Raw genomic sequence first — 26,157 nt, 5'->3', positions numbered from 1 at the left:
TTATTTTCAAAATATCAACTGTACAGTAGTTCTTAGGTGGTGCTTTATCTGAATTGGCCTCTTTGAACCTAACAGCACTAATTGGTTAATCAAAACTAACCAGATAAGACTTAATCTGTTTGCTGTATTTGTATAGGGTTAGTCTGGGAAAAAAAAGCCATTCAGTATAAAGTCATGCAAACAGGATCTCATTAGCAAATGTAAATTAGAAAACACTGAATCTTTGCGGAGAGGCAGAAGTGTATCTCCGTGGGATAGCTGGAACATGTCAACTCACCAAAGCGCCCCCACACTGAGCACCAAATGTGATGGTACTGTTCCTGCTGCAGCTCTTAACAGGATGTGGAACCCCACTATATAAATATCAGGTCTCGACAACCTTGATAATCTTTGAATTCTTACATATGACATTGTAAATTCAGCGTTTGCATACTTCTGAGAAGGTCTTTTTTTAATAGTAGATGGCAAATGGGCTAGCAATAATGTTATGAAATGAGGATTTACATTCAGTATAATATGTACACTGGAAACCAACTAAAACGCTACTTTTCCTTTTTACAGGCGGGGGAACTACCTCTCAAAGTGAGAAAGATGGATTGTCAAAGCCAGTCAATCTTTTGTCCAATTGGCCACTATGTGCTGACATCAAGAGCAGTGGACAGAGTTTCTGCCATGGCTTGTGGCCAACGGACCTTCTGCTATCAGATGGGGAGCAGTGGCCCGGGACAGCACGCTGATGGCCAGGTCACCCTCCTCTCCGGCCTGCCTGGTATGAACGCTGCGGGAGTGGGAAGCCGGCAGGATGGCTCAGTGTCAGAGAGAAGCCTTTAGATGTGTCAAAAAGCAAACACAGCTAGGGCAAGATGTTCAGAGAGGCCACTCGCAACACACGTTTTACACCCAAGTCAGTAAAACTGGTTCATTTAAAAATGGTTGGATGAAATATAATGATAAACAGCCTCAAGGGAATCACTTTGACATCTGGGATATCACTAATTGACAAAAATTGTTATTGGGAAAGTTACCTCATGCATGTTGTTAAGGTAAAGGAAACTAAACATTTTTGGAGAATTGAAAGTGAATTTTAGGTGAAGAATCTTTGTGGTTTTTACGGAAACTTTATTCATGACTTTCTGCAATACTCAAACTACTGCAGTCAGTCCTTCCTTTATCACTCAAAGCACACAAGCTTGTAAAAATTGCATGAGACTGTTTGTCGTTGTAATAGTTTACCCAGAGAGTTGATTTGCCGTGTTTGATGTGAGATGTGTTTATTTCTGGGGTGTCGACCTGTTTCTCTAATCCTCTCACTGCCTTTCACATGCAAATGTCTCAAAACAAGCAAGATCAGCTGTAGCTCGTCTGGCCCTCAACTCTTGAGTGGAGTGCACAACTCAAAGGTGTCCCATTATCACACGAATGCAGTACGATTTGAACTCTCAATGTGGTTTGCTTTGAACTGGGGAAGTAGAGGAACCCGAGACTTGTGGAGGTGTCAGTGGAAAATATGCCCATTTCCAACATTATCCATGAATTGTTTAGTGCCTTTCCAAAAAGCTTTTTCATCTATAATAGTTTATTTTATTCCTTCCCCACCCCCAAAGCATCCAACACAGGCTAGGTGATATTTTGCCTTTTTTAAAATCCAAGTGTAAAACGGTGCACAGTGGTTTAAAAGTAGACCTATTAGCATTCCACTCAATGGAATAATACAAAAAAAGCCAATTAAACAACAGATTTAGAGCACAATTTTCTGACTCAGGTTTCAAATGAATGACTACAGTTTTCAATGTAAACATGACTTTTTGTATGACTTGGTTGTCTTCCCATGTCGAAGTTTTCCGGTTTCAAGTCTACTTCATTGACGATTGTTTTAATCCATGAAAAAATCCAATTAGTAATCACAAATAACTTCCTTCCTTTGTAAGACAATTCTGTCTGTAATTTCTCTCTTGCAGTCTTGATTATTTATAATTATGACAAGGTAATTTACCGGCTATGGGTTCCATGTTGTTGATTAAAAAAAAACTTCAGTAATAAACAAAAGTAATATGAATAAAAAAATCTAATTTAGTGAGATTGGCACTGAAAATGAGAATAAACAAGAGTAAAGCCTTTCATGTCTATGGGTAAGCAGTCGTATTTCTCAGCATGTGATGCAGAGGATCCCCTGCCCCTCCCCACAGAGACAGGCAAACCACTGATAATAAGCTGCTTGAATGGGAACTGTGGCCACAAGGACAGAGCTGGTGATCCCATCCAATACAACCGCACGTCATGTAGAATGAAATCTTCCACTTACCTACTCTTTTTTTGAAGAACTGTCTACAGGACGTAAGGAAAATACCTGTTGGTAAGTTTATTTATCTGATATTGTATTGATTTGTATGTTCTTGTCAAATTAATCATTGATGTTCAAATTTAAAGACTGCGATTTAAGAAAAAAACTCTCCAAGAAATGGATTTTTTTCACTTTTTATATTTTGAAATATATCTACATTTCCCCGTGATACACAAATGCCTGTCTGATCTATGTAACATCACAGGTTTCTTCAAATGGAAAAATAATTGCCTATTTCCAGTTTTCACATCAGGCATCCCCTTGGGAAGCTGAATCGCATCAGAAAAGGAATAAATCAAAAATCATTAATTGAATGAATAATAAAGGTAGGGATTATCTGCAGCATATAATTAGGGGGAGAAACAGTGTGCATGTGTTTTGAATCACTTGTGTTTATTATGTGCAACTAAACATAGATGACAAGATTTTTAAAAAATTGGACGTTCAAGTTTGAATAAAATGTAGTGGTTTCTATCATTGTCATAAATCATGATGGGTGAATGTTCATCATATTTCCTCCTAAATCTGAGTAAAGTTTATCATTCATGTTTGCCAAATCAGCATTGCACTATAATGAGTTCAAATTTGATATACTACTGTAATAAAGATGAAAAAACATAAAAATATAATTCATCTGATTTTAGAGCAGATTTAACACTTTAAATATTTAAAGTTTGACACTACATTTATTTTGATGGGTAGCCAAAAAAAAAGAACTGGTTTGGTTTCAGTCCATTTTTCGTTTGGTATCAGCGTAAAGCCCCACCTTGGTGTGTTTTTGTCTCTTTCAGGTCCAAAGAACTGGTCCCCGAGGAAAAGTAGGCCCCCTACAATAACTTCATTTGGATCCAATGAGCCGATTAAACATGCACGGTGCTGAAGGGAAAACGGATTCGTTTTCCTCCAAAAGCTCGGGGGAAGAGGGCACCAAATCTCCGCTTACAGGAGGAAAAGAGCCGACCCCTGACAGCCGGTACGGGGAGCATCGTTTCGGCCCGGAACGCTACTACATTCCGCCCACTGCGCCGAAACCAACTACGGCAACTATGGACGCAACTACGCCCTGCTCTTTCATCCCATACAGCCCCGGTGGGGGCATTTATGCCCCGGCCAGCACAGCCAGGTATCCGACATCACTTCACTTGGGGTCCGTGGGGTTCTCCCCAACGGCCGGCTCGCGCGGACACTTCAGCCCGGCCTACCAAATAGGGCAGAGCCCCGGCTGCCTTTACCCGCCGTACGGTGGCTCAGGCCCGGCTCTCGGCAGCGTGGCCATCCCGGCGAACGGGCCGGCCACCAGGGCCCACGTCTACCTGTGCAACCGCCCTCTGTGGCTCAAATTCCACCGACATCAGACCGAGATGATCATCACCAAACAGGGCAGGTAAACTGAAAAAAAAAATTCATATGCATATACAATAGATGGATTATGAACTGCTTTTTTAGTTGTTAGTTTGTGTTTGAATTGACTTATTTAATAGTGGCCAGCACATATTAATGAACACATTCATATTCATGTTAATGAACATATATATGTAAATATGTAAGATTGTATCCGATGGCTAATTTCCATCTTTAGTCCCTTGATTAAAAAAAAAAATATATATATATATATATATATATATATATATATATATATATATATATATATATATATATATATATATATATATATATATATATATATATATATATATATATATATATATATATATATATATATATATATATATATATATATATATATATATATATATATATATATATATATATATATATATATATATATATATATATATATATATATATATATATATATATATATATATATATATATATATATATATATATATATATATATATATATATATATATATATATTTCGAACATTTTTTTGAGTTAGTTAAGTTTATTGAGTGGGTTTATTAGATATACCTTGGATGGTACAATAAAGATTTGTTTCTTGAATTGTAGTGTTTAGTATTTTTATTATTATTTTTTTGCAGGCGAATGTTTCCTTTTCTGAGTTTTAACATCGCGGGTCTGAGCCTGACTGCGCACTACAACGTGTTTGTGGAAGTGGCACTAGCTGATCCGAACCACTGGAGATTTCAAGGTGGCAAGTGGGTCACCTGTGGGAAGGCGGACAACAGCAGCCAAGGTGCCATTCGCCAACGGGTCAAAAAGACAAAATTGCACTTTAAATTAAATGTTGGATTTGTTTCATTTGTAGGAAACAAAGTTTACATCCACCCAGAGTCACCGAATACAGGGGCGCACTGGATGAGACAAGAAATTTCTTTTAGTAAATTGAAACTCACCAACAATAAAGGCACCAATCATAACCTATCACAGGTAAATAAATCGCTAATCCACTTATAATGGTTACGATTTAATTGTTCATAATAATTTAAAAAATCGTGTTGGTATAATATAAGGTAACATATTTTCCATTAGGGATTTTTTTATTCTTGTGAAAACATTCCAAACTAATTTCCAATATCTGCTTGGCATCATGGTTTAATTATTTGTATAGACTATATTGATCCTTATTGTCACAATTAAATTTCAAACTTCTGACCTCTTTTACAAAGTTCTGAAACATCTAATCTGCTGTTTTAAATGTTGTGTTTCAAAAAGATTACAAAGTTTCGGTCACAATATGAGTGTAGTTAGAAATGAAATAATAAAAGTGTTATCCTGTATTGTGTACATCTCCGTAGATGATCGTCCTGCAGTCCTTGCACAAGTATCAGCCAAGGCTGCACATCGTGGAAGTGACTGAAGAGAGTGTGGAGGACATCAACACTGATGCAAAGACTCAGAGCTTTATCTTTCCAGAGACACAATTCATAGCAGTTACTGCTTATCAGAACACTGATGTAAGAGAGGAAATATACTATATATCTAATAAGAATAGTTGTTAGTGATGTGTCAAGGCACGAGGCATGATGTATTATTTTTCATATTTTCTGACATTTGCCATTTTATACTGTAATTTCTTACATTTTATTTTCTTCTCTGTGCAGATTACACAACTGAAAATAGACCACAACCCCTTTGCCAAAGGTTTCAGAGATAATTATGAATCGTGAGTAGTGCTTTACATTCCCAAATATGGTTGTAAAACCCATTTTCCCCCAAGTTAAGGTAAAAAGTGGAATAAATGCTATTGTTTCTGTGACATAATAAAAACATAAAGACATTACAATTATATATCGTATATCTGCATCAAAATGATAAATAGAAATATTTTTGGGTCAGTTTAATTTCATATTATCCCGAATATATTCACTGCATATTCATAAACATCATTTTTTTCTAGGATGTACACCGCACCAGAGAATGACCGCCTCACCCCTTCCCCAATCGACTCCCCGCGTGCCCCTCAGATTGTCCCAGGTGCCCGCTATACCATGCAGCCCCTCTTACAAGACCAGTTTGTCAACAACTTTACCCCAAACCGTTTCTACAATAGTGAGCGAGCCGTGCCTCAAACCGGCAGCCTCCTTTCACCTCAGTCAGAAGATGGCTGTTCACAGCGATGGTTTGTCACCTCCATGCAACATGGGACTGGCAACAGCACCAGCCACAAGTTGGACCTGACCCCATACGACGGGGATTACTCCAACAACTTGCTACCTTATGGTATCAAATCACTTTCCATGCAGACATCACATGGTCTAAGCTACTACCCAGATTCTGCTTTCAACAATATGTCAGCTGGATGGAGCACCAGGGCAGCGTACCAGAGAAAGGTGACTCCAAGTCTGCCATGGTCACCGAAGCCCAATCCCACTGCTGCTTTCCCTGAAGAATATGATAAGGGGAAGACTCAGTTAGAAGACGAGGGAAACAGTGGATGCCTGATATCCTCCTGGGCAGAAACACAGCCATCTTCTCTTTCTCTTGACAAAATTAATTCCTATACATCCCCCTGCAAACGAAGACGCTTGTCTCTTCACGGGCCAAGTGCAGATGAGTCGCCCGCCGACATTAAATGTGAGGACATAGTGTCAGTTGCAAATGGTTCCTATAGCAAGGAAACACCTTCATCTCGAGGAATGACTGCTTACCATTCCTTTTACACAAGTTGTTAAGTATTTTGTCACCCAATTTTCCTCTGCTGTGATGTTTTCTCTGTGTTCATGAGCAAATGCAATATTGAATACTTATTATTTAATATTTCTACTTGAAAGTAAAGACGAAGTTATGACACAAAGTGTTATCTGTACTTTTCATGCGTTATTCTACTATTTCATGACTTTGATTGACCGAATGGTTCTGGGCTATAGATTGTTTCTAAATATTTTCACTTAGCTCAATTTGTTTAACAAACTTCTGAAAGTTGCATTCTACATAGATCTCAGATCAGAATTTGCCTTTGCACTGAGCTTTTATGCTTAGAGATATTTACTGAAGGGCAGTATGAAAGTAACGCACTGTCAAGTGAGTGGAAAGAATGTTGCTTGCATACACTAAAACTGTGATTGCAATGTTGAATTGTTTGATATTAAAAAAACATTTTTCTTTTATGGAATAGGTGAGTGATTATTTTCCAAACAATCTTGCGTAAATACTAGTTTTTTTGTGGAATTAGTCACAAACAAACACACATTCTACTAACAATAGTAAAATAGAGAACAGGCTAAATAAATAGGCATCTATTCTGAGTGACACCAACCATCCGAACCTAGTCCAGGCCTCGGTGGACTTTATCCAGCCAGTTTTTCATGTCTACCCCCATCAACACACTTGAATCAAATAATCAGTATCGTTATCAAGCTTCTAGAAAGCTTGTTGATGAGTAAGCTCTGAAAGTATTGGATAGATAGACATAAAAAGCAAAAGAATACAATCACTAACAAATATTAAAAAACACAAACGCCTGATCTTGGACAATACTGTTAAATATGCCATACCTAGAACTCATTTCCAATTAACATACGTGAACACCTGTCTCTGAACCTCTTCAACAATCGTCTTAAAGTCTGGCTGTTGGATGAACAACATTGTGATCACAACACTGCCTAGAACTGTGCTACTTGTGTGTATCTCTCATTGTGTTCCTTAAGCTAATATATATTGTCCCTTTATTAAATAAATCAAACTCAAAGTAAAACTCAAGTTGATCATTTGATCCAGGTGTGTTAGAGGAGGAAGATATGTAAAACAGACTGGATAGAGGCCCTCGAGGACCAGAATTAGTCACCCCAGCCATATCACCCCATTTTTCATAATACTTTGTCGCCCTCTCGTGGTCAAAGTTTATAACTATACATATACCACGCGCACGTAGCTGATGCCCATGTTGCCTAGGGACGTAGTTGACGCGTCTTCCGTATTGCCTGGGTGTTAATAATTACCCATTTAACTAGGCTTTCCTGTAATGAAAATTATGTTATATGTAATACAAGATATTATAACCATTATCTTCACAAGGGTGGCAGGGGGTGCTTTAGCCTATTATATTAGAATTTGGATAGTCAACGTTGCCATGTTGTAAAGTAAATGTAGCCTCAGTTATAAGGAAGGCTGTATGAAAAAATAAGATACTATTATGTGTAATAGTCTAGACATTGTCGCTTACACCGATGTTTAGCATTAAGTCACACACCGAACGCCACGCCTCTCCCCCTTTCTGGGGGGTTTCCCAAAAACCTGGCAACCCACGAGCAGACAGGCAGCGGAGTTGACAAGCTCGGTCTTCGGGCACAACATCACTGGCCGCCCGCGTTGACACTATTCGGTGCGGAGAAGAGAAGAGCGTCGTTTTGAAAACCCGAAATCTTCGTTTGATCGTGGCAGCAAGTGTCTGTTTACAGGACACGAGCGCAAAGCAGATGCGTGTGCAACCCGTGTAAGTCAAAAAATACCTGTTACCCACTGTTTCCATTGAGTTTATGAAGTGTGCAAGCTAAGTTGTGTAGCAGCGCGACTAGCTTGCTAGCTGAGTCGCCATCGTTATTCGCTGACGATTTTAACCAACGCAGATGCTACCGTCATGTTGTTTTTTTCTTTTTCTGTTTTTGGATCGTATTTGTAATATCATATGACAGCATTTATTTAAAAAAACGTGATCAGACTGCATTTTTTGAGCCAACAGTGTATAAGGATAGGTGATTGCCATACGATTACATGTATTTATGGGACAACTTTACTCACAATGGAGTGAAAATCAAATACAAAACACCGTAAACACATTTGAGGTCGCAAAATTGACAACAATAGACGAGCAGGCCTAAAAAAGCGACAGGGTGCAAGCTAGACAGAGCGATTGTCAGTGTTTAAACTGTGGCTGCTAAAGTCAGCCGTTTGTTTGCTTGGTTAATCAGTCAAAACACCGCTGCAAGAAAACTTATCGAATCGTGTGAGTTTAACTGGATTGGCTTTTTTAAAACTGTGCTAAGATCACTTGCTGAAACTAATTGATTGAATTAGGACATCACGTTTATTTTGTTTGTTTTTTCCCCCCCAGGTATTGCAATTCGGGACCGGTTATCTTGCAATGCCGGTAGTCAAAAGCACATTAAGACAAAATCTTCCTCTCCAATCGTAATCACTTATTTATTTTTAATTCTTACAAATTATTGACCAATCTTACTTGCCTCTTTTTAATGAGCTGATGTTTGTGTGCGTGTGTGCGTGTAGGTGCGTGCGTGTAGGTGCGTGCGTGCGCGCGCGCGTGTGTTTGTTTGTTAGAGGGCAGTTTTTTGTTGTGGATCAGAGTGTATCCTTTGAACACTATGATGGTGTTGTCACCCTTTTTTTCTCTCCAAGATCTACTTTTCAATGAGCCAACCTCCTGCTATCTACTTTCAATTTTTTGCGGTATCAATGTGAAATTGCTGTTAAATTGTATTCTTTGGTCTTCATATAGTCTTAAAAAGTCTCAAATTTGGCATGCCCATGTACCTTACACAAAATTTACATGAGCATCCCTATGCTAACCATATGGCGTTCAGATGGTTGAAATTTCAAAGTGCTGACTGTGCTTAGTGTCCGTGATCTGAGGATGTATTGTCGTCGCACGCTGACACAATCAGTGGGATGGGCAGCTTTGGCATGGGAAGGCAGAACCTCCTGATGATGCCAGCAGAAGTCGTGTTCTTCTCTCACTGAGAGCTTTGTTGGCACTGTGTTGAGCTATTTAAACCAAAAAATTGACGGAAGCACAGTGAGGCGTTTTGAATGCTTTCATGATCCTGACATGACGAGTGGCAGAATAACCACAGCAACCTAAGAGACTACCTAGGAAATTTTTCTAATTTTACTCCTCTTGGATCAACAATTTAACTATATTGAGAAGGATGGATTGATATGTAAGTAATTACAAGAATATTTGTGAATATGGCTCTTTTTAAAATTAATTATTTGGACTGTGGAAATGTGAAACCCTTTTCTTGAATTTTACAGGACTTTCAGTATGCATCTATATTGAAGAAGATCCCTGAGGCATCAGCGTCCGATCCTGATCTGACCACAAGAGGGAAGATGGGGAACACTGCGACCAAATTCCGTAAGGCTCTCATCAATGGGGACGAGATGCTGGCTTGCCATTTGTATGAGAGCAACCTGCAATTCAAAGAAGCTCTGGATCCAAATTCTACATATGGAGAGTCCTACCAGCACAACACTCCACTGCACTATGCTGCCCGACATGCCATGATACGACTACTCAGGTCAGGATACTGCTGAAAAAGTACATAATTTAACTAGCAAGCAAGGACTGGGCAATTGAACGATCATGATTCCGAAATGTATATTGTTTTTAGTGATCATCCGTGACATATTTGCATGTGTACTAAATATGGAACACCACACACATTTTAAAGGGATAGTAAAGATATTGGAAGAATAATAAAGCCAAGTTCTAAATGCCAGGAAGCCATTGTAATTCTGTGGTTTGCTTCTAAGAGAAGAGGTGAATACATGATAATCCAGCCATCTTCATTTCATTCAAGGTTCGAGAGCTATGCAGCATAGGGATATTATTAGAAAAACTACAATTTCTTTGATTTGGTTAAAATATATCAATAATAATAAGAATTGCCTTAGTTTGTTTTTTTTATGTAAGTGTTGCACTGTATTAATTATTTTTCATCTATGTTTCACTGCCATCTGTATTTCCCTATAGCCATCTGTTATCAGCTTGTAAGAATGTGGCATGCTGGGATGGATTTGGATAGGACTGGAAAAAACCTTCCATCCAACAAGCTAAAATATTTAATTTATTTCAGTTCACACCACTCTAAAACTCGCTTTGCTTGAACTATTCTTATACATATTTGTGGGATTGTCAAATATAAGAAAGACTATCCAAGAAAATGTATCTTTAACTCAACATTTTTAGCAAGCAACTATAATTTTAATCAGTGCTATAATTTACCAAGTTGTATTTAACATGATCTTGTGAAATATGCCCTCGTTAATATTGCTTTTTTTTTTTAAGATGAATGTTTTTAACTCACTTTTACTTTTTAGGTCTTTCCTACTCAGTAAAGATGGAAATCCTAATAAGCGCAATGTGCAAAATGAGACCTCTTTGCACCTTCTCTGCATGGGGCCCCTGATCCTGACCTCAGAAGGAGCCCTTCTACCTCGGATCTCAAGGCCATACGAAGACGAACAACGGCGTGCGGAGTGTCTAAAAATTGTTTTAGCATGGAATGGAGCAAAGCTTGACCACGGAAAATACGAAAAGGCTGATATCAATGCCACGGACAACAAGAAAAATACCTGTCTTCACTACGCAGCTGCTTCAGGAATGAAGACCTGTGTGGAGGTAACATGACACATTGCTTGTATTTGTCATTCCACCTAATGTAATATATAGTTTATGACCTTAAGGTACAGATTAAAGATATTTGGGACAAATATGACGATACACTCATCTTAAAGCGAATTCAATTATGAATGGATCATATCCATTACATGCCTTAAAATGCAGTATGTTGTATCCTATGTTAAAAAGCTTTAAAAAATATTTGTATTAACAGCGTGTCAGAAATTGTACTGTACTGCACCCAATATGAAACATGTTAAGAGACGGCTACTCAATTAATTAGTCAATTTTAAAATAAATTTTAATCTATTTTATAAAGGAACAAAACCTTACTTTTTAACGACATTAGTTTTAAAAGATCCATCTAAAATCAATGATAATTACTAAAACAACCAGTGGCACTATAACCACAATCAGTTGACCTTTTTGTAGTCATTTGAAGAATATGAAGGTCAGAAAAAGCAGACATTATTAGATTTTCTTAGAAACCATATTTAGTCTAACAAAATAAAACAAAAAAAGTCCTCTGCTTTATTGAACATGGTAACAAAACAATAACACACAGTAACATTATCCTCTTTCTCTAAAATGCACCCCCCCCCCCCCCCCCACTTGTTCAGTTTCTAGTGCAGAGAGAGGCAGATCTTTTTGCAGAGAATGAGAACCGCGAGACTCCATGTGACTGTGCGGAGAAACAGCACCACAAGGAGTTGGCCTTGTGCCTGGAGTCGCAGATGGTCTTCTCACTCGCCCCTGATCCAGAGGGTATTGAAGCAGAGTACGCAGCTCTCGACCGAAGAGAGGTATACAATATCGTATTTATAGTATGTTGGTTCATAGACTCACATTGTTTCACTTTATAATTTCTATCTTTATTGTGGAAAATTTTGAAGTTTTGTTGTACAATATTTATGCAAAATTGGTAGGCAGGTGACCTCTTATCATCTCAGTTGTATAGCTCAGTTTGTTCTATTTTTGGATCTACAGTGTTTCCTGTCCTCTCTCACTTATCTTTTTGATCCACATTTTTTTTCTCGTCCTTTGTTGCACCTTGTCCACTGTGTATTTTTTTTATCCTTCCCGACCGGTTCATCCTCTCTACTGTGCTCGCCACCTGTTTAGCTGTATGAGGGTCTGCGACCTCAAGATCTACGGAGGCTGAAAGACATGCTGATTGTGGAGACAGCTGACATGCTACAAGCCCCACTCTTCACTGCAGAGGCACTACTGCGTGCCCATGGTATACTATGTTATGATGTTTTTATATGTTGAATACCGATTTGAAGGGTAAACAAAACCTTAAAAGCAAAGGTTTTAATTTGAGTTCTGTCCTTATACCAGTAGAGGGTTTGTGGAGCATTCCATCATTGCTAAAAAAAATAAATAAATGTAACCCTTTGCTTGCAAGCATTGCGGTGGGTGTTTATTAGCACTAACAAGAATTATGTGCGTTCACCCTTATTGACCTATTATTTAGTGTATTTAAGGAGGAGGAATGCCATTCAGGATTTAGCTTGCTTTGATTACTGGAGAATTTTGCAGTTGGTTTTCACAATACCTCGCCACTATACGCCTAGCTAGTACTTTCCGAGAGTTGCGCCGTTAAAACAGAAACATATAGTGTGTGTATATATATAGATGTATACATAAATATATATAAAATATTATATATATTTATATATCAAAATTATGGGCCCGTGTCTTCAAATTTATCCATTACTTTAGCCATTACTTTTCAATGACCGTACCTATTCAAATACTACTCACTGGTTCGAAGTGATCTCACGGATCTCTCAAATACTGTTATTAAGTGGGCCAAGAGTCTCATGTAAATAGTGTGCTACATTTGAGGCATACTTTTGGGTACTGATGGGAGAAATGACCCAAAACTGTGCTCTATTTATTTGCCACCATCATTTTTCTTGTCTATCCAGCTGCACGTTGTCAATGCTTCTTGGAATTCTTGGATTTGCAAATTAACCTCAGCCCTGAAAACTTTTAATTTCAACCGGATTTTATTGTTTGAAAGTATTAAGATAGGCTGAGCCTCGATTAAGTGTTTTAATTAGATGGCATTGGAAGAAATTGTTGTAATATTCATTATCTAAATGAGGCCATTTAGAGTGTGGGGCGCTTGATTGGCAGTGAAATGTGTCTTGCGGCTGATAATGGCCTAATTGCGCAGTTGACCGGGATGTTTTCCTTAAGAGAGATCTTGTCTTGAGAAATGTTAGTATGTTCGCAATTTGGTTGATGTTCATGTAGAAGAAGTTTTTTTTTTTGTGTGCCACCATTAATTAGAACAGCTATTCTGAAAGAGGAAACTAGGTGGCAGCAGCTTTATACGGTTAGTTCCGAGGCTTTGGTGGTTACTGGATCTCTGGGAGCTGCAGTGCAATCAGTGGGATGATGGAATAAAATCAGACCATATAGACCACACAGTCGGCTCGCCTTTAATTAACAATGTTTAGCTTCACATTATTAAAAGCTTCAAAAGGTATCAGTATTTAAAAAAATGTTTTTTTTCTTTTTTACATTAGACTGGGACAGAGAAAAACTCTTAGAGGCATGGATGACCAATGCAGAGGACTGCTGCCAACGCTCAGGGGTACAGATGCCCAACCCGCTTCCAAGTGGCTGTAATGCTTGGGATACCTTGCCCTCACCTCGAACGCCACGCACCACCCGCTCTTCTATCACCTCACCAGACCATATAAGCCTCATTACTGCTGATGAAGATTCTGCCCTTGTGAGAGAAGTTGTCTGACCACATTACACCATTTAATAGTATACGGAACCAATAACCCACTTAATAATGCAATAAAACTATTTACCTTGTAGTTGAGCTAAATGTACATTATTAGGTATGCTTCTGTTTGATTGGAATTGAGATAGTTACGTGGATCATATAAAGCTGTGATCTTTATTATACTGTAAGAATAAGTTGAAACTACATTGATTCTTAATGATGAGTAGGTTTAGTGCTAGGGATTTATTATGCATACATAATAAGGTTGGAAAAACTTCTAAGTGGATTAGCTGCTCTCATTATTAGCACCCATATTATAGTCTGACTGGCACAAAGTTATTTATCTCATCATGTGTTTAAAAATAGCACAAATGATTTGGTGTAATTCTGAGAAATGTGCTAGCAGTGCTTTTTGACCAGTAACTCTAGCAGCCTGTCTAAAGGTTACGGTTAATTAGATCAAATGCTCTTTTACAAATCAATACATTCTCTGAGTATTTTTCCCCCTCTATATCTCTTTCGTACGACTCCACATTTTTGTCTCCCCTTATAGTGTGGTATCTGCATGTCGTCAATCTCAAATTTTGAGGAACCTGTTGACATGACCTGTGGCCATGAATTCTGCAGAGCCTGTTGGGAAGGGTACGTGGCCTGAATATTCTTTGGACTAACGTGAGATGGCCAAGTTTTTGACTATCCACATTTAGTTGGCAATCGTTGTGTTTAATAGGTTTCTCAATCTAAAAATCCAAGAGGGTGAGGCCCACAACATTCTCTGTCCAGCCTTTGACTGCTACCAGCAGGTTCCTGTGGAAGTCATTGAGAGTGTCGTGTCCAAAGAGATGGACAAGCGCTACCTTCAGTTTGACATTAAGGTGGACAAATGAAACTGTGTACTTAGCTTTCTTTCCAGAGAGCATGCATTACAATACCAAAACAAGAAAAATAATCACTTGTCAATTGACAAATCCAACATTGGAAAACGCCAAGAGAAAATATTTAACTTGAACAGCAAAACAAAACACACAATTTGTTTTCTATAATGGTATCTGCAGTGATGTTGACCAGGTGAAAGGTCAATTCTCCAATGCTTATAATATTTTATAGACAAAAAAAACAGACAAATTAGCTTGGGTATTTATATGGGATTTGGATCATATTTATGCAATTTCATGAATACAATTAATGAAACTAATCTAATTTAGCCATTATGTTCACCATCATTTTATGAGTAAATGTTTCACACGGATGTCTGTCATCTTAATTTAGTATATTTTCCAAAAGTAATTATTGAACATTTGGTATTTTTGGGCATAACAACAAAGGTTTAGACTCAATTTCGGGCTATACCGCCATGTGTTTGTTAGTCTTTGTGCTTTTTTTTCCCTGATACAGTACATATGTGTTATTCCTCAATTTAAGAGTTCTTTGTCCTGTTCTTGACAGGCATTTGTGGAGAACAATTCAGCAATCCGCTGGTGTCCACAGGCAGGCTGTGAAAGGGCAGTGCGGCTGAAGACAAACGGCCCCGGGACATCCTCCTCAGACCCCATGAGCTTTCCATTGCTTCGGGCACCCGCTGTAGACTGTGGCAAAGGCCATCTCTTCTGCTGGTAATCATTGCCCTTCTACATTATATGTCAGAATAAAGTTTTTTTTCTTTTTGTTATTAACTGTTATTATTATTATAAAATAGTAAGCATTTAAATAACTCTTTCCATGTATAATGTGGCAGTATGAAAAGAGCATTTAGAACTAGTTATTCGGTTATAATTCTCTAGTATGTAAAACATGACCTCGCAAAATCACCTCTCAAAAGAATTTTTCTTCTCTACTTATTCACGCCACAATTCCAATTCACTGAAAAATCAACACTTAAACACACACACACACACACACACACACACACATACACAAACATCAATGCGCTGTATGAATGAAAGTACAATGTTTTCCATAAGTCCTTCATTCTGTGATACGTTCGAACATCGAAAACTAGTCTTGGCATTAACACAGCTCTGAACCACGTTTTGAAGGTCTTCCTCTTGTTTCAACTCCCGAAAGACTTGCTTCTAATTTTATGATTTTCTTCAGCTATACTAATTTGATCATAAGTAGACAGACTAAGTAAAACAGGAAATATCTTCAGTTCTTGTGTTAATAATCTTCCAATATCCCAGTAAATGACTAGAAACTCAAGAATTTCATGGCTTGTCTTGGTTCTGTTCTCAGCATGTCTTGGTCTTGCTTTTGGTGAGTTCTGGTCTATGGTACAACACTACGTACTACTCGTAAATATACATTTTTTTTCTGGTGGTGCAGAGCACAACTAGATAATTATTTTAAAATGCTAGACAAGAATCCAACAGAAACGGGATGACGAGATAAAATCATCATGAATATTTGGAATATGAAGTATGATATAATTATGTATTTCAGGGAGTGTCAAGGTGAAGCCCATGAACCCTGTGATTGTGACATCTCGAAGATGTGGCTACAGAAGGTCAATGAAATGAAACCTCAGGAATGTGAGTGTTGATCATTCATTTTTGAAAGATTAAAATGCAGTGGTTGGCCTCATTGTGCCCTGTGATTGACCCATTCAATGCGTCCCCTGCCTACTGCCCATAGTTGGCCAGGATAGGCTCCAGCACCCCTGCAGCTCTTGTTAGCAAGAACATTATGTAAAATGAATCACTTTTTAGATTATCTCACAAGAGAATACAAAATGTTTATGCTACTGTATATTTTGTTATCATGCTACCCGATTTCAATGCCTAGATAGTGTAGTATAGGCTGCTCTGAATGGCATCAACAATTGATTGAATTGAATGCCTTTATTGACATTATACAAGTACAATGTGATTTAAAGTGTCACCACAAAGTGCATGCTTAAATAGACATAAAAACTCATATGCAATAAAAAAAGAAGAGGCCAAAAAGAGACTAAAGTGGTTAGAAGCCTGTAGTTGCAGTGCATAGAGTGAAGGAAAAGCCTAAGAACATTACTGATTGATATACATTGTGCAGTTTTATGACATTTTATTGTGCAGTGACAGTACTTAATTTAGTCTAGATTAGGTCCCTGATGCAAAACTCCAATTAGTGTAGTGAAGGCTATTGAGAAGAAACAGTCCCTGAGTCGGTATGTTTGTTTTGGCTGGTATGGTCCCATAGCACCTGCCAGAGGGCAGCAGTTTGAAGAAGTGGAAGATGGGATGTGTATAGTCTTTTGTGATTCTCTTTGCCATTCCTAGGCACCATGAGTTGTAGACGGTGGACACCCTCTGTGTTGATCACCTTCTGCAGTCTTTTCATGTCTGCTTCTGTACAGCTTGAGTGCTACACTGAATGAATACCCCAGCATGCTCTCAATGGCTGACTGGTAAAAGGTGACCAGTAGGTTGGTGTCGAGTTGCTCCTTCCTGATTACTCTCAGGAAATGTAGCTTATGCTGCACCTTCTTGACCAGTGCTGTGGTGTTTGCTGCCCAAGAGACGACAACAGAAGTATGGAGCCTCAGGAATTTAAAAGACTCCACTCGTTCCACACATTTGCCGTTGACATGCAGGGGGAAGGCAGTTTTGTTCCGTTGGAAGTCCAGAATGAGGGTGATTATTCTGTTAGAAGCCAAGCTGTAGTCGATGAAGAGCATTCTGTCTTAGCCCCGCTTTGTTCTTAAGATGGCTCAGTGCAGTGTTAGAGGGCGGTGGTTATTGAATCTTCAGTCGATCTATTTAGCTGGTTTGCAAATTGATGTGGGTCGTGGACGAGGGGAATGCAGCCTTTGATGCGTTTCAGTGATTTTAGGCATGCTGGAATGGTGGCTTGTTCTTGTGACAAGTTGAAAATGTAAGTGTAGACTGGTGATATTTGGTCAACATATTCCTTGAGTACTTACCCTGGTATTCCATCCGGTCCTTTACACTGTGGCCTTCGTGGGGCTAACAGCAAGGAACACACGTTCCACGTCCACAACCTGCAAGGTGAGTGTGGTGGTTTCAGAGGTTGGTCTGGAATGTAGTGGAAGTTGAGGTGGTGTGACTGATTGCTGGGCAAACTCAAGGAAGTATGCTGACTGTTTCAAGAAAACATCATTAACAAAGGCAAGGAAATATGTACTAACCAAATTATTTAGTTGTCCCTTCAGCGCTGAGGAAGATAATGACCAGAAATTAAAACAATAAGGGGGTAAATTGATTGTATTTGTTGTGCATAATCACAATAATCTTCTTTTCTTAAAGTGGCTGGTGTGAGTGAAGCTTACGAGGATGCGGCCAACTGTTTATGGCTTCTCTCAAATGCTAAACCATGTGCCAATTGCAAATCCCCAATCCAGAAAAATGAGGGCTGCAACCACATGCAGTGTGCAAAGGTAACTTGAATCTTCCAAATTAAAACCACAAATATGGAGGTGAAAATTGTGAATCAGGGTGCTTGTTGAGAACAAATATTTCAAAATGTATAATAGCTGGCTCATACCTTTTTTAAGGTTGAACATCTTAAATGAACCTAATTTGTTTTGACAAAATCCTGAACAACAAACTAAAATGTTCAAATTTCTTACATGATCCTAGTGTAAATATGACTTCTGCTGGATCTGTCTGGAAGAATGGAAAAAACACAGCTCATCCACTGGTGGCTACTATCGCTGCACCCGATATGAAGTTATTCAACAGGTGGAAGAGCAATCAAAGGACATGACTGAAGAAGTATGTGAACCAGCTTTCACATTGGCTTGAATATATTCTTCCTAAAACATATTCAAACTTTTCAAATGACAATACTATTGCTAGTTGTGATCAACAGTATGTGGCATTTAATTGGGGTTGTGGGGGGTTGCAGGCAGAGAAGAAGCATAAGAGCTTTCAAGAACTGGATCGTTTCATGCACTACTACACACGCTTCAAGAATCATGAACATAGCTTTCAGGTAAACAGCATTGGTTTTCCATTAATGTGGTCTTCATCCAAACTGGCACAGAGATGAAGGTTATGTTTAGTTCATGAATATGCTTGCCCATTATTATACATTGTGGTATATTATATTTTTCTTATTAAATGTTAAATTAGATCACATCTTAAGTCACCAGGACCGGAAAAGTAAAACAAATTCTTTGTTTGTCAACATAGTTGGAGCAACGCCTCATAAAAACAGCCAAAGAGAAGATGGAGCAACTGAGTCGGGCCCTACGTGGAAGTGAGTTTGCAATCCATCTGTGCACTATTTTTTACTAGATTTGATTGATTGAAATCTAGTTGTATCTATTTCAGGGGAAGGAGGACCTCCTGACACGACATTTATTGAAGATGCTGTCCTGGAGTTGCTAAAGACTCGCCGCATTCTCAAGTGTTCTTATCCTTATGGGTTCTTCTTGGAACCTAAGAGCACAAAGAAGGAGATCTATGAGCTCATGCAGGTTACAGTCCCACTTATTAAGAATGATCAAAGCAGCAAGTCTTAAATGGGTCATACAATTTTTGGGCTGCTATTTGGGCGCTCTCTATTCTAATGACTCATCTGCAATACACAAGCATATTATTTTGAGTTAAAGTTCTGACGTCGTGTTCACTAACTAAATATGATAAGCATAATTTTAGAAACGGGCAAATACATTTTCACAACACTGTTAATGGGGGGCCAGTGTAAATGCACAAAGTATGTACCATCTGTTTGTTTGCAACATCATTCCCCAAACACTTTGGACTTCTTATAAAATAAAATGCCATTTACTGCTTTAATATGTTAAATCAAGTTTGGAAGGTAAGGCAAACGCTGTTAGGTTATCAGTCTTTACACTGAGAATAGTAGGCCTGTAGTAATCATCAAATTTACAGGTGCTCTGAGAATGTGGCAAAAGTATATCACACCAGAACCGAATTCCAGCTTAATTTTTAGACATTTGGTTCTCAAAAGGTGATAACATCAGTTGACAAACTGAACAGAGCCATTTTGACCAATCTCTTCAACAGCATTTATTCAGAGGCTTTATATGTGCACTTTTTTTCCATGTAAAGTCCCAGCCTATGTTTGTCATATTTTCAGACGGACCTGGAGATGGTAACTGAAGACCTAGCACAAAAGGTTAACCGACCTTACCTTCGGACTCCGCGCCACAAGATAATCCGTGCAGCATGTTTGGTACAGCAGAAAAGACAAGAGTTCCTGGCCTCAGTAGCAAGAGGAGTGGCCCCCAATGATTCCCCTGATGCTCCGAGACGCAGGTACATCGGCTGGCTAGTGTAGCTCACACAGTAAAACTGAATACAATGAATGTTTCTAAAGTACATGGAGAACTTATCAAAACAATTGTGCTTCAGGAACTCTTCAAATGACAATTTACTAATACAACTTATTTTACTCACTTACAGTTTTGCTGGAGGAACATGGGACTGGGAATATTTGGGCTTTGCATCACCTGAGGTAACCCTCAAATTTTTCATCCCAAAGGTCAAATATTGGTCACTTTTAATCATGTCAACACACATTGACATACATATTATCCATTAGGGGCGGAGGGGTGTTGAACCTTCAAAGTCAGAACGTCTTAAACCGTGGGGCGGTTTTAACTTCTGCCTTCTATGCATTGTTTTTTTTTGTAAAATATGTTGATAGTAGTATTGACAAACAACCTTTCACAATCGTGCCTGATCATTCTGATGATTATTATTTTTTTCTTTAGGAGTATGCAGATTTCCAGTACAGACGAAGACATAGACAGCGGAGGCGAGGTGACATGGCCAGTCTCCGTAGCAACACGCCTGACCCTGATGACCCCAGTGATAGCACTTTAGGTAATGTTAATGACGTTGATTCCTCCATCTTTTTTTTTCAAGAGGCTATTACATTTCACTCAGCTCTTATACAATGCCTGAGAAAGATCAATTTGCTAAAAGGATACGGTTAGCCCCTGAAATTATTATTTTTTCCTCATTCTTGTTGCTGCTTTGTTTTTGTTTTTTTAAGACAACCCAGAAGTTGGAGACGGAATTAGACATGGACGATTGATGGTGAGTGATATTTTATTTTAACGCAAATATTTTTACCTCACAATTAGTATAACCTATAGCCTGATAAAACTCTTGACTTCATTGGAAAAAAAATCTGGAAGATAACAAAAAAGATAATATGGTTCTACAAATATGCACATCAACGAATCAAGTGGGATGTGACTGCGTTTAGAATTACCTACATGTCCAAAGATGTAGTTGAAAAAGACCTCAGGGAATTTAAATGATGCTTGATTAAATTATTACTAGTTAATTTGTTATAGTTGGATTTTATTAATGTCATATGATGTAATAGGAGCGATAGATCTAAGGCTAACATACTCCATTTATAATCTGTTCTCGATTACTCATTACCTTAAACAATAAATGATTAATGCAATGATTCAGAGGTTTTGATGCACACGGTTCACATATTTATAATTATGAATGAAACATACGTACGTGCGTGTTTGCAAAGCTCACATATCTGTCAGGTTCACCTTTATTGCCTCAGACCAACTGTTTATCTAACACTGAGAGGTAGACCACCTTTGATGAAGAATAAAAATGAGGGACATTAACTCAGGAAATTGTCACTTGCGCCCATCATGTTGTCTAAGACATTCGTTCCCTCTCGTAGCGTACAATGGTCTGCCAAATTGTGAAACCAATTCAAAATCCAGTTACAGCACATTTTAAGAAAGAGCGGAGCTCTTCCCTCCACAGATATAGAACCCTACTATAACCTAACATAATTCAAATATTCTTGGCATGAAAACGTTTTTGACAGGTTTTTTTTTACATTTATGTATATGACTGAGGAGTGCCGACATATTGAAAATCATAATCATCGTGCCCCTATGTTGGTGCATTTTCTTTCAGGGTTTTGGTTCGATGGATGATGATGACCCTAACATTCTATTGGCCATTCAGCTCTCACTCCAGGAATCAAGAATGGCAGAAGAACAGTCTACTCATGAAATTCTTTCTAATGAAGCCTCGCTCGGAGCCTTTGGCACCTCTTTACCTTCTAGGCTTGAACATTGTGCTCCAGGTGTAGAGGGTCTCCCCAGAGTGTCCTTAAGCAGCTCAGAACTGCTTGAGCTGGGGGATAGCTTGGCTCGACATATTAACATCACCAGCCATTACCCTGCAGCCACCTCTGTTCAGCTCTGTGACAGCCATAACCGAGCCAATGGCTCCTCAGTGCCAATACCAGCAGCACCAGGCAGCAGTTTCTCATCAACAGGTGTCTTCTCGTCTTCTGATGACGGGACAGACTCGACCACTTTCAGCAGCCATGACCCATCCGCTTCCTCCGCATTAGCAGTAAATGCTAATCTGCTCGGAAACATAATGGCTTGGTTCCACGACATGAACCCTCAAGGTATTGCCTTGGTCCCCTCAAGCTCTTCTACTACAGACACAAGTGAGGACCTGCTCCATGCAGGTGTTGAAGATTGCCTACAGGAAGAACAGAAAAGTGGGGTCGTTATCCTCTGTGAGAATAGAAAATCCCAGGAAGGAGTTGTGGAAGTTGGTGGTGTTTGTGAAATGGAGAGGAAAGAGTGTCCTGTTGTAGAGAGACCAACTCAACTCCATCTTGTGGGGCTGGAGCCCATGCAATTACCTTTGTTGCCCACTCGTGATATAACTGGGGTCCATGAAGAAAGGGTAGATGCCAAGGTATCTCGTCCTGGTACACCTCAATGTCCACTTGACCAGTTGCCCAGCAGCAGCTCTTCAGAGTGGGAAGAGCAGGTGCATTTGGTATGATTGGATTGCTTTTTTGGAATTGATGAGCTTTTTTTTGGCCAGGTTAGATAAATCACTCTGGTCATAGTGGCTTTATTCAGTTGGAATGTATAAAAATCAACTTGTCAATTCATGCATGCTCGGAAAGTATGCAGAGTATTTCAACTTGAGCTAGTGGGGATAAAAGAAATAAGGCCTGAACATTGTTTTGTCTACTGAAAACTCCTTATGAAGGAAAATGGTAAAGTAGCACCAGAGAATATATTTTCCCTCAATGGATTATGCCCTGATGGAGCTGTCAATTTGTTGCTTTTCCTGCAATCAGAGGCAAATTGAAATTGACCTCAACCAGCATAAGTATTCACTTTGTTCACTCTAGAATTTAACGTGTTATAGACAGGTTTGGAGGAGACTACAATTTGGGTTGACTACATTGGATCAGTTACATAGTCACTTATTTTTAACCGGTTATTGATCCTAAAGGGTGCTAATCCAAACTGACAAAGGCCATCTGTTCTTAGCGGCACTCTACCAACTATTTCTTCCGTGATGCTGATTATCTGCAGCATTGCAGCGGTAACAAACCAAGCAATTTTGTAGTATTTGGTTGGAGTTTTAATTGTATAGGGTTGGGAAACAACTCATTCCTGTCCACAGCCATCTGCTTTATAGTGACTAAACTCTGATTATTCCAAGCACAGTTTACATTCACCAAGTGGATTCTTGAATTGAAGTAAATTATACCTGTCTAATCTAATCTCAGCAGCTAGATTACCTTTGAAACTGATGTGGCTTGTTTTTAGTGGTTCGTTCTTGAGATGACAGCATAGATTAAGAAAGGATTGGTCGAATGTTTTGGTATGAGACATTTCACAAAGGTTTTTTCCTAAAATGAAGAATACATTATTAAAAATGTAATATATTAAAATATGAAGCAGAGGAAAACTTTAATTTAGCAGCTAACTGTACGTCAGGAGATCAGTCCTTTTTTTCCAAAGCAAGTGGTCTTATTTGAACTGCAGAAAGCGACCAGCTAATGATATGAGTACAAAGTGTTATTCAAACCTTTTTAAACGTGACCTAATCAGACCTTTATAAATTATATCTGATGGCATATTTTTACATAATAAAAGCATTCATTAGACTGTGCAGATGTCCAGGTTAAAGCATTTCGGAACAAATCACAAGTGGTTGTTGTGACATCTCAAACAATAGAATAGCTATGATTCATAATCAGTCATCGACACATAACTAAAGATATAGTGCCTTTTTTCCGCTCACAACGGAATTTCAGTTGTTTTTCATTTTGCACAGTATTTACAGTGTACATGTACTGTGGTACTTTAATTATTTCTTAATATATATATTCGATTTCACAAATGAGTGATTTATTTTTGCAACATTAGAATTTAGACGTCTCAAATTCCCAGACATTAATCTTTTTTCTTGTGGTTTAGGAATAATGCCGCTTTTGTAATTGGGCTACTGCAGACACTAAAACAGGAAAGTTGCAATATAAGGTCAATATTTTTTTAAGGAAAAAAAACATCCACTGAATTTAATGGTTTAAATGAACCCGAAACACGTGATGAGTGTTTTACCTTTTACAACTTTTATTTCAGCTTTATGCCTCACTGGTCTGAAGTCAATTAGCTTTTGTTTTCTAATATCGCAGGTTACAAATATAGATTGCTTTGGCAGGTTTCATGAATTTATTCAACTGTGAGTGCCATGTGATTTGTGGAGCCAAGTTTCTTCAGATTTGGTTCATTTGTGGTAGTTAAACACCGGATTTGAGATAGTAGCCAAGTAACAGTATGCTGTGCATTACACTTCTAATTGTCCTGGTGATTTATTTTAAAATAATATTTTTAAACTCATTTTCTTATTGTCAAGCAACTAATCCTTGAAATTCTATTTGCACTTTCATAATCTATACTTGATACATTCCCAATTTATATGAATTGTTTGCTGTGTCATGCCAATAAACTGTGTTTAATTTTTTGCTTGATTTTATTTATTTTTGGGGTGGATATAAGCTCAAAGTATTTTTGTTGTTTTGCTTGATTTTGGCTTATACTTAACCCTTTAAAGCCCAAAACACTTAAGAATTGGCAGAAAATTTAAAATCTTTAAAAGACGACAACCTTTGAAATATAATTTGTCATGATCTGTTGTATTTATATGATACATTAGTTTTTAGAGACGGAAAAAAATATAACAATCCTCAAAATTTATGTATCATAGTAATATGAAAACTAACCTTTGCCATTGTCTAATGTTTAATAACCTTGGATTGTGTACTATATCTTATAGTTTGATTATGTTTCCCCAACCAAAATACAGGTGTATATACTCCATCAACTTGGATTTTGAATGATGACAACATTTTAAAGTTAAAACACAATGGTGCCTTACCTTTAAAAGGTTGCGTCGTGCAGATGCAGATTAACTTTGGAGTTGAATCTTGATGCATTTGAGCCATTTTTATTCCTCATGAAGGTCTGCTGTTGGCGAGGTTAAAATTAACATTACAACACTGTACAGGAAAAAGGCTGAGAATAGCAAACAACTAACTTTTTAGGAGAGACTGCTTGCTGCCCACGGTGAGCTTGGGGCTGAATTACTGCAGGGGAGAGGGAGGAGATGCTTCAACTGCAGCAGAGATGACGGCTTGTTTGTGTGATTAAAGATACAGTAATGGAGACAGTTTGAAAGAAAATAACAGGGCACATCCTTGAGAAAAGCTCTAGTATACTCAATTCTGATGACATTGCGAAGCTAGACTTGCATGTAAAAGTCTTTGAAGACAAGGAAACATGGGATCATACATAGTCAGTTAAAATGAAGACCCTCTTTCCAAAGCGGTGCAAAACTGAAACAAAAGGCCACAAGGACATCAGAGCCTGTCTACTCAAACTGGTACCAGAGGTTTGCAGCGTAGCCCTTGAATCAAACCTTGCAGCTCACTTTTACTGGTGACATTAAGCCCTCTTTGATAGTGATTTAGTTCACTTGAAAAGGTCAATGTTGGAGCGCTTATTTTATTCCTGACATGTGCAAGAGTACTTAAGGGGAAGGCCTTCTCTACTGGCCAAAAACATTTGAATCACAGACTGATGTTAATTGTATTTTGACTATGAATGCTTAAATCATTCAAAATTGTCTATCTGCTAGCTTTCTTCCATTGCCTGGTTGTGCTGGTTCAATCTGTATGTTTTCATATTTAAGCATATAACCAATCACATTTCATCCATTATCTGTAGCCAGGGTCAGAAATCTACTTGGTGTCAATCAGATTTCGAGTTAACGACACCAGTAAGTAAAATATGGCTATATTCCTAAATAATATTTCAATTGCATGAAGTTATTATTGATGATGTGTCGCAGCTGTAGTTGAGGTTTTATAGCCATAAAATAGTTTTTGAGGGTTGGATTGATTCCGACAGCTGAAGGCGTCACTAGGAAATTCAGGGACTGCCACTGATAAAATTGTTGCAGAACATCATTCATTTATGTTCATTAGTACAATAAAGGC

The 26,157-nt window shown here is 38.3% G+C and overlaps 2 protein-coding genes across 5 annotated transcripts; both read left to right on the top strand.

Moving 5' to 3' along the window:
- Positions 1-2,238: 2,238 nt before the first annotated feature.
- Positions 2,239-6,803, top strand: LOC144199229 (eomesodermin-like). 2 transcript variants are annotated; one of them, XM_077720727.1, is made up of 7 exons: positions 2,239-2,353; positions 3,133-3,725; positions 4,348-4,502; positions 4,575-4,696; positions 5,065-5,223; positions 5,371-5,432; positions 5,667-6,803. In XM_077720727.1, exons 2-7 carry the CDS (start codon positions 3,193-3,195, stop codon positions 6,439-6,441), a joined length of 1,806 nt encoding a protein of 601 aa, XP_077576853.1. In that variant the 5' UTR covers positions 2,239-2,353; positions 3,133-3,192; the 3' UTR covers positions 6,442-6,803. The 2 variants fall into 2 exon arrangements, with proteins under 2 accessions (XP_077576853.1, XP_077576854.1); XM_077720728.1 differs by lacking the exon at positions 2,239-2,353 and adding an exon at positions 2,474-2,667.
- A 1,204-nt stretch (positions 6,804-8,007) lies between these two features.
- Positions 8,008-24,623, top strand: LOC144198985 (ankyrin repeat and IBR domain-containing protein 1-like). Of its 3 annotated transcripts, none has more exons than XM_077720288.1 (20): positions 8,008-8,201; positions 9,758-10,023; positions 10,826-11,126; positions 11,747-11,929; positions 12,249-12,366; positions 13,667-13,875; positions 14,429-14,517; positions 14,606-14,750; positions 15,322-15,488; positions 16,315-16,403; positions 18,120-18,250; positions 18,453-18,587; positions 18,721-18,807; positions 19,008-19,074; positions 19,149-19,294; positions 19,921-20,099; positions 20,247-20,298; positions 20,558-20,669; positions 20,842-20,885; positions 21,747-24,623. In XM_077720288.1, the coding sequence occupies exons 2-20, from the start codon at positions 9,836-9,838 to the stop codon at positions 22,638-22,640; spliced, it is 3,336 nt and encodes a 1,111-aa protein (XP_077576414.1). In that variant the 5' UTR covers positions 8,008-8,201; positions 9,758-9,835; the 3' UTR covers positions 22,641-24,623. The 3 variants fall into 3 exon arrangements, with proteins under 3 accessions (XP_077576414.1, XP_077576412.1, XP_077576413.1); XM_077720286.1 differs by having other exon boundaries at positions 19,134-19,294; XM_077720287.1 differs by lacking the exon at positions 8,008-8,201 and adding an exon at positions 9,124-9,663 and having other exon boundaries at positions 19,134-19,294.
- The last annotated feature ends 1,534 nt before the right edge of the window (positions 24,624-26,157 follow it).

Source organism: Stigmatopora nigra, chromosome 7, assembly GCF_051989575.1.
Source record: "Stigmatopora nigra isolate UIUO_SnigA chromosome 7, RoL_Snig_1.1, whole genome shotgun sequence".
Classification (NCBI taxonomy): domain Eukaryota; kingdom Metazoa; phylum Chordata; class Actinopteri; order Syngnathiformes; family Syngnathidae; genus Stigmatopora; species Stigmatopora nigra.
This window is presented reverse-complemented; position numbering and strand designations above follow the sequence as displayed.

What these genes read in the sequence shown, in the direction of transcription:
- LOC144199229 (XM_077720727.1), top strand. Translation starts at nt 3,193, where the DNA reads ATGAGCCGATTAAACATGCACGGTGCTGAAGGGAAAACGGATTCGTTT. An exon ending in ATCATCACCAAACAGGGCAG is followed by an intron (nt 3,726 to 4,347) that starts GTAAACTGAAAA and finishes ATTTTTTTGCAG; the next exon opens with GCGAATGTTTCCTTTTCTGA. An exon ending in TTCAGAGATAATTATGAATC is followed by an intron (nt 5,433 to 5,666) that starts GTGAGTAGTGCT and finishes ATTTTTTTCTAG; the next exon opens with GATGTACACCGCACCAGAGA.
- LOC144198985 (XM_077720286.1), top strand. Translation starts at nt 9,836, where the DNA reads ATGGGGAACACTGCGACCAAATTCCGTAAGGCTCTCATCAATGGGGAC. An exon ending in TGAAATGAAACCTCAGGAAT is followed by an intron (nt 16,404 to 18,119) that starts GTGAGTGTTGAT and finishes CTTTTCTTAAAG; the next exon opens with TGGCTGGTGTGAGTGAAGCT. An exon ending in CCTGATGCTCCGAGACGCAG is followed by an intron (nt 20,100 to 20,246) that starts GTACATCGGCTG and finishes ACTCACTTACAG; the next exon opens with TTTTGCTGGAGGAACATGGG.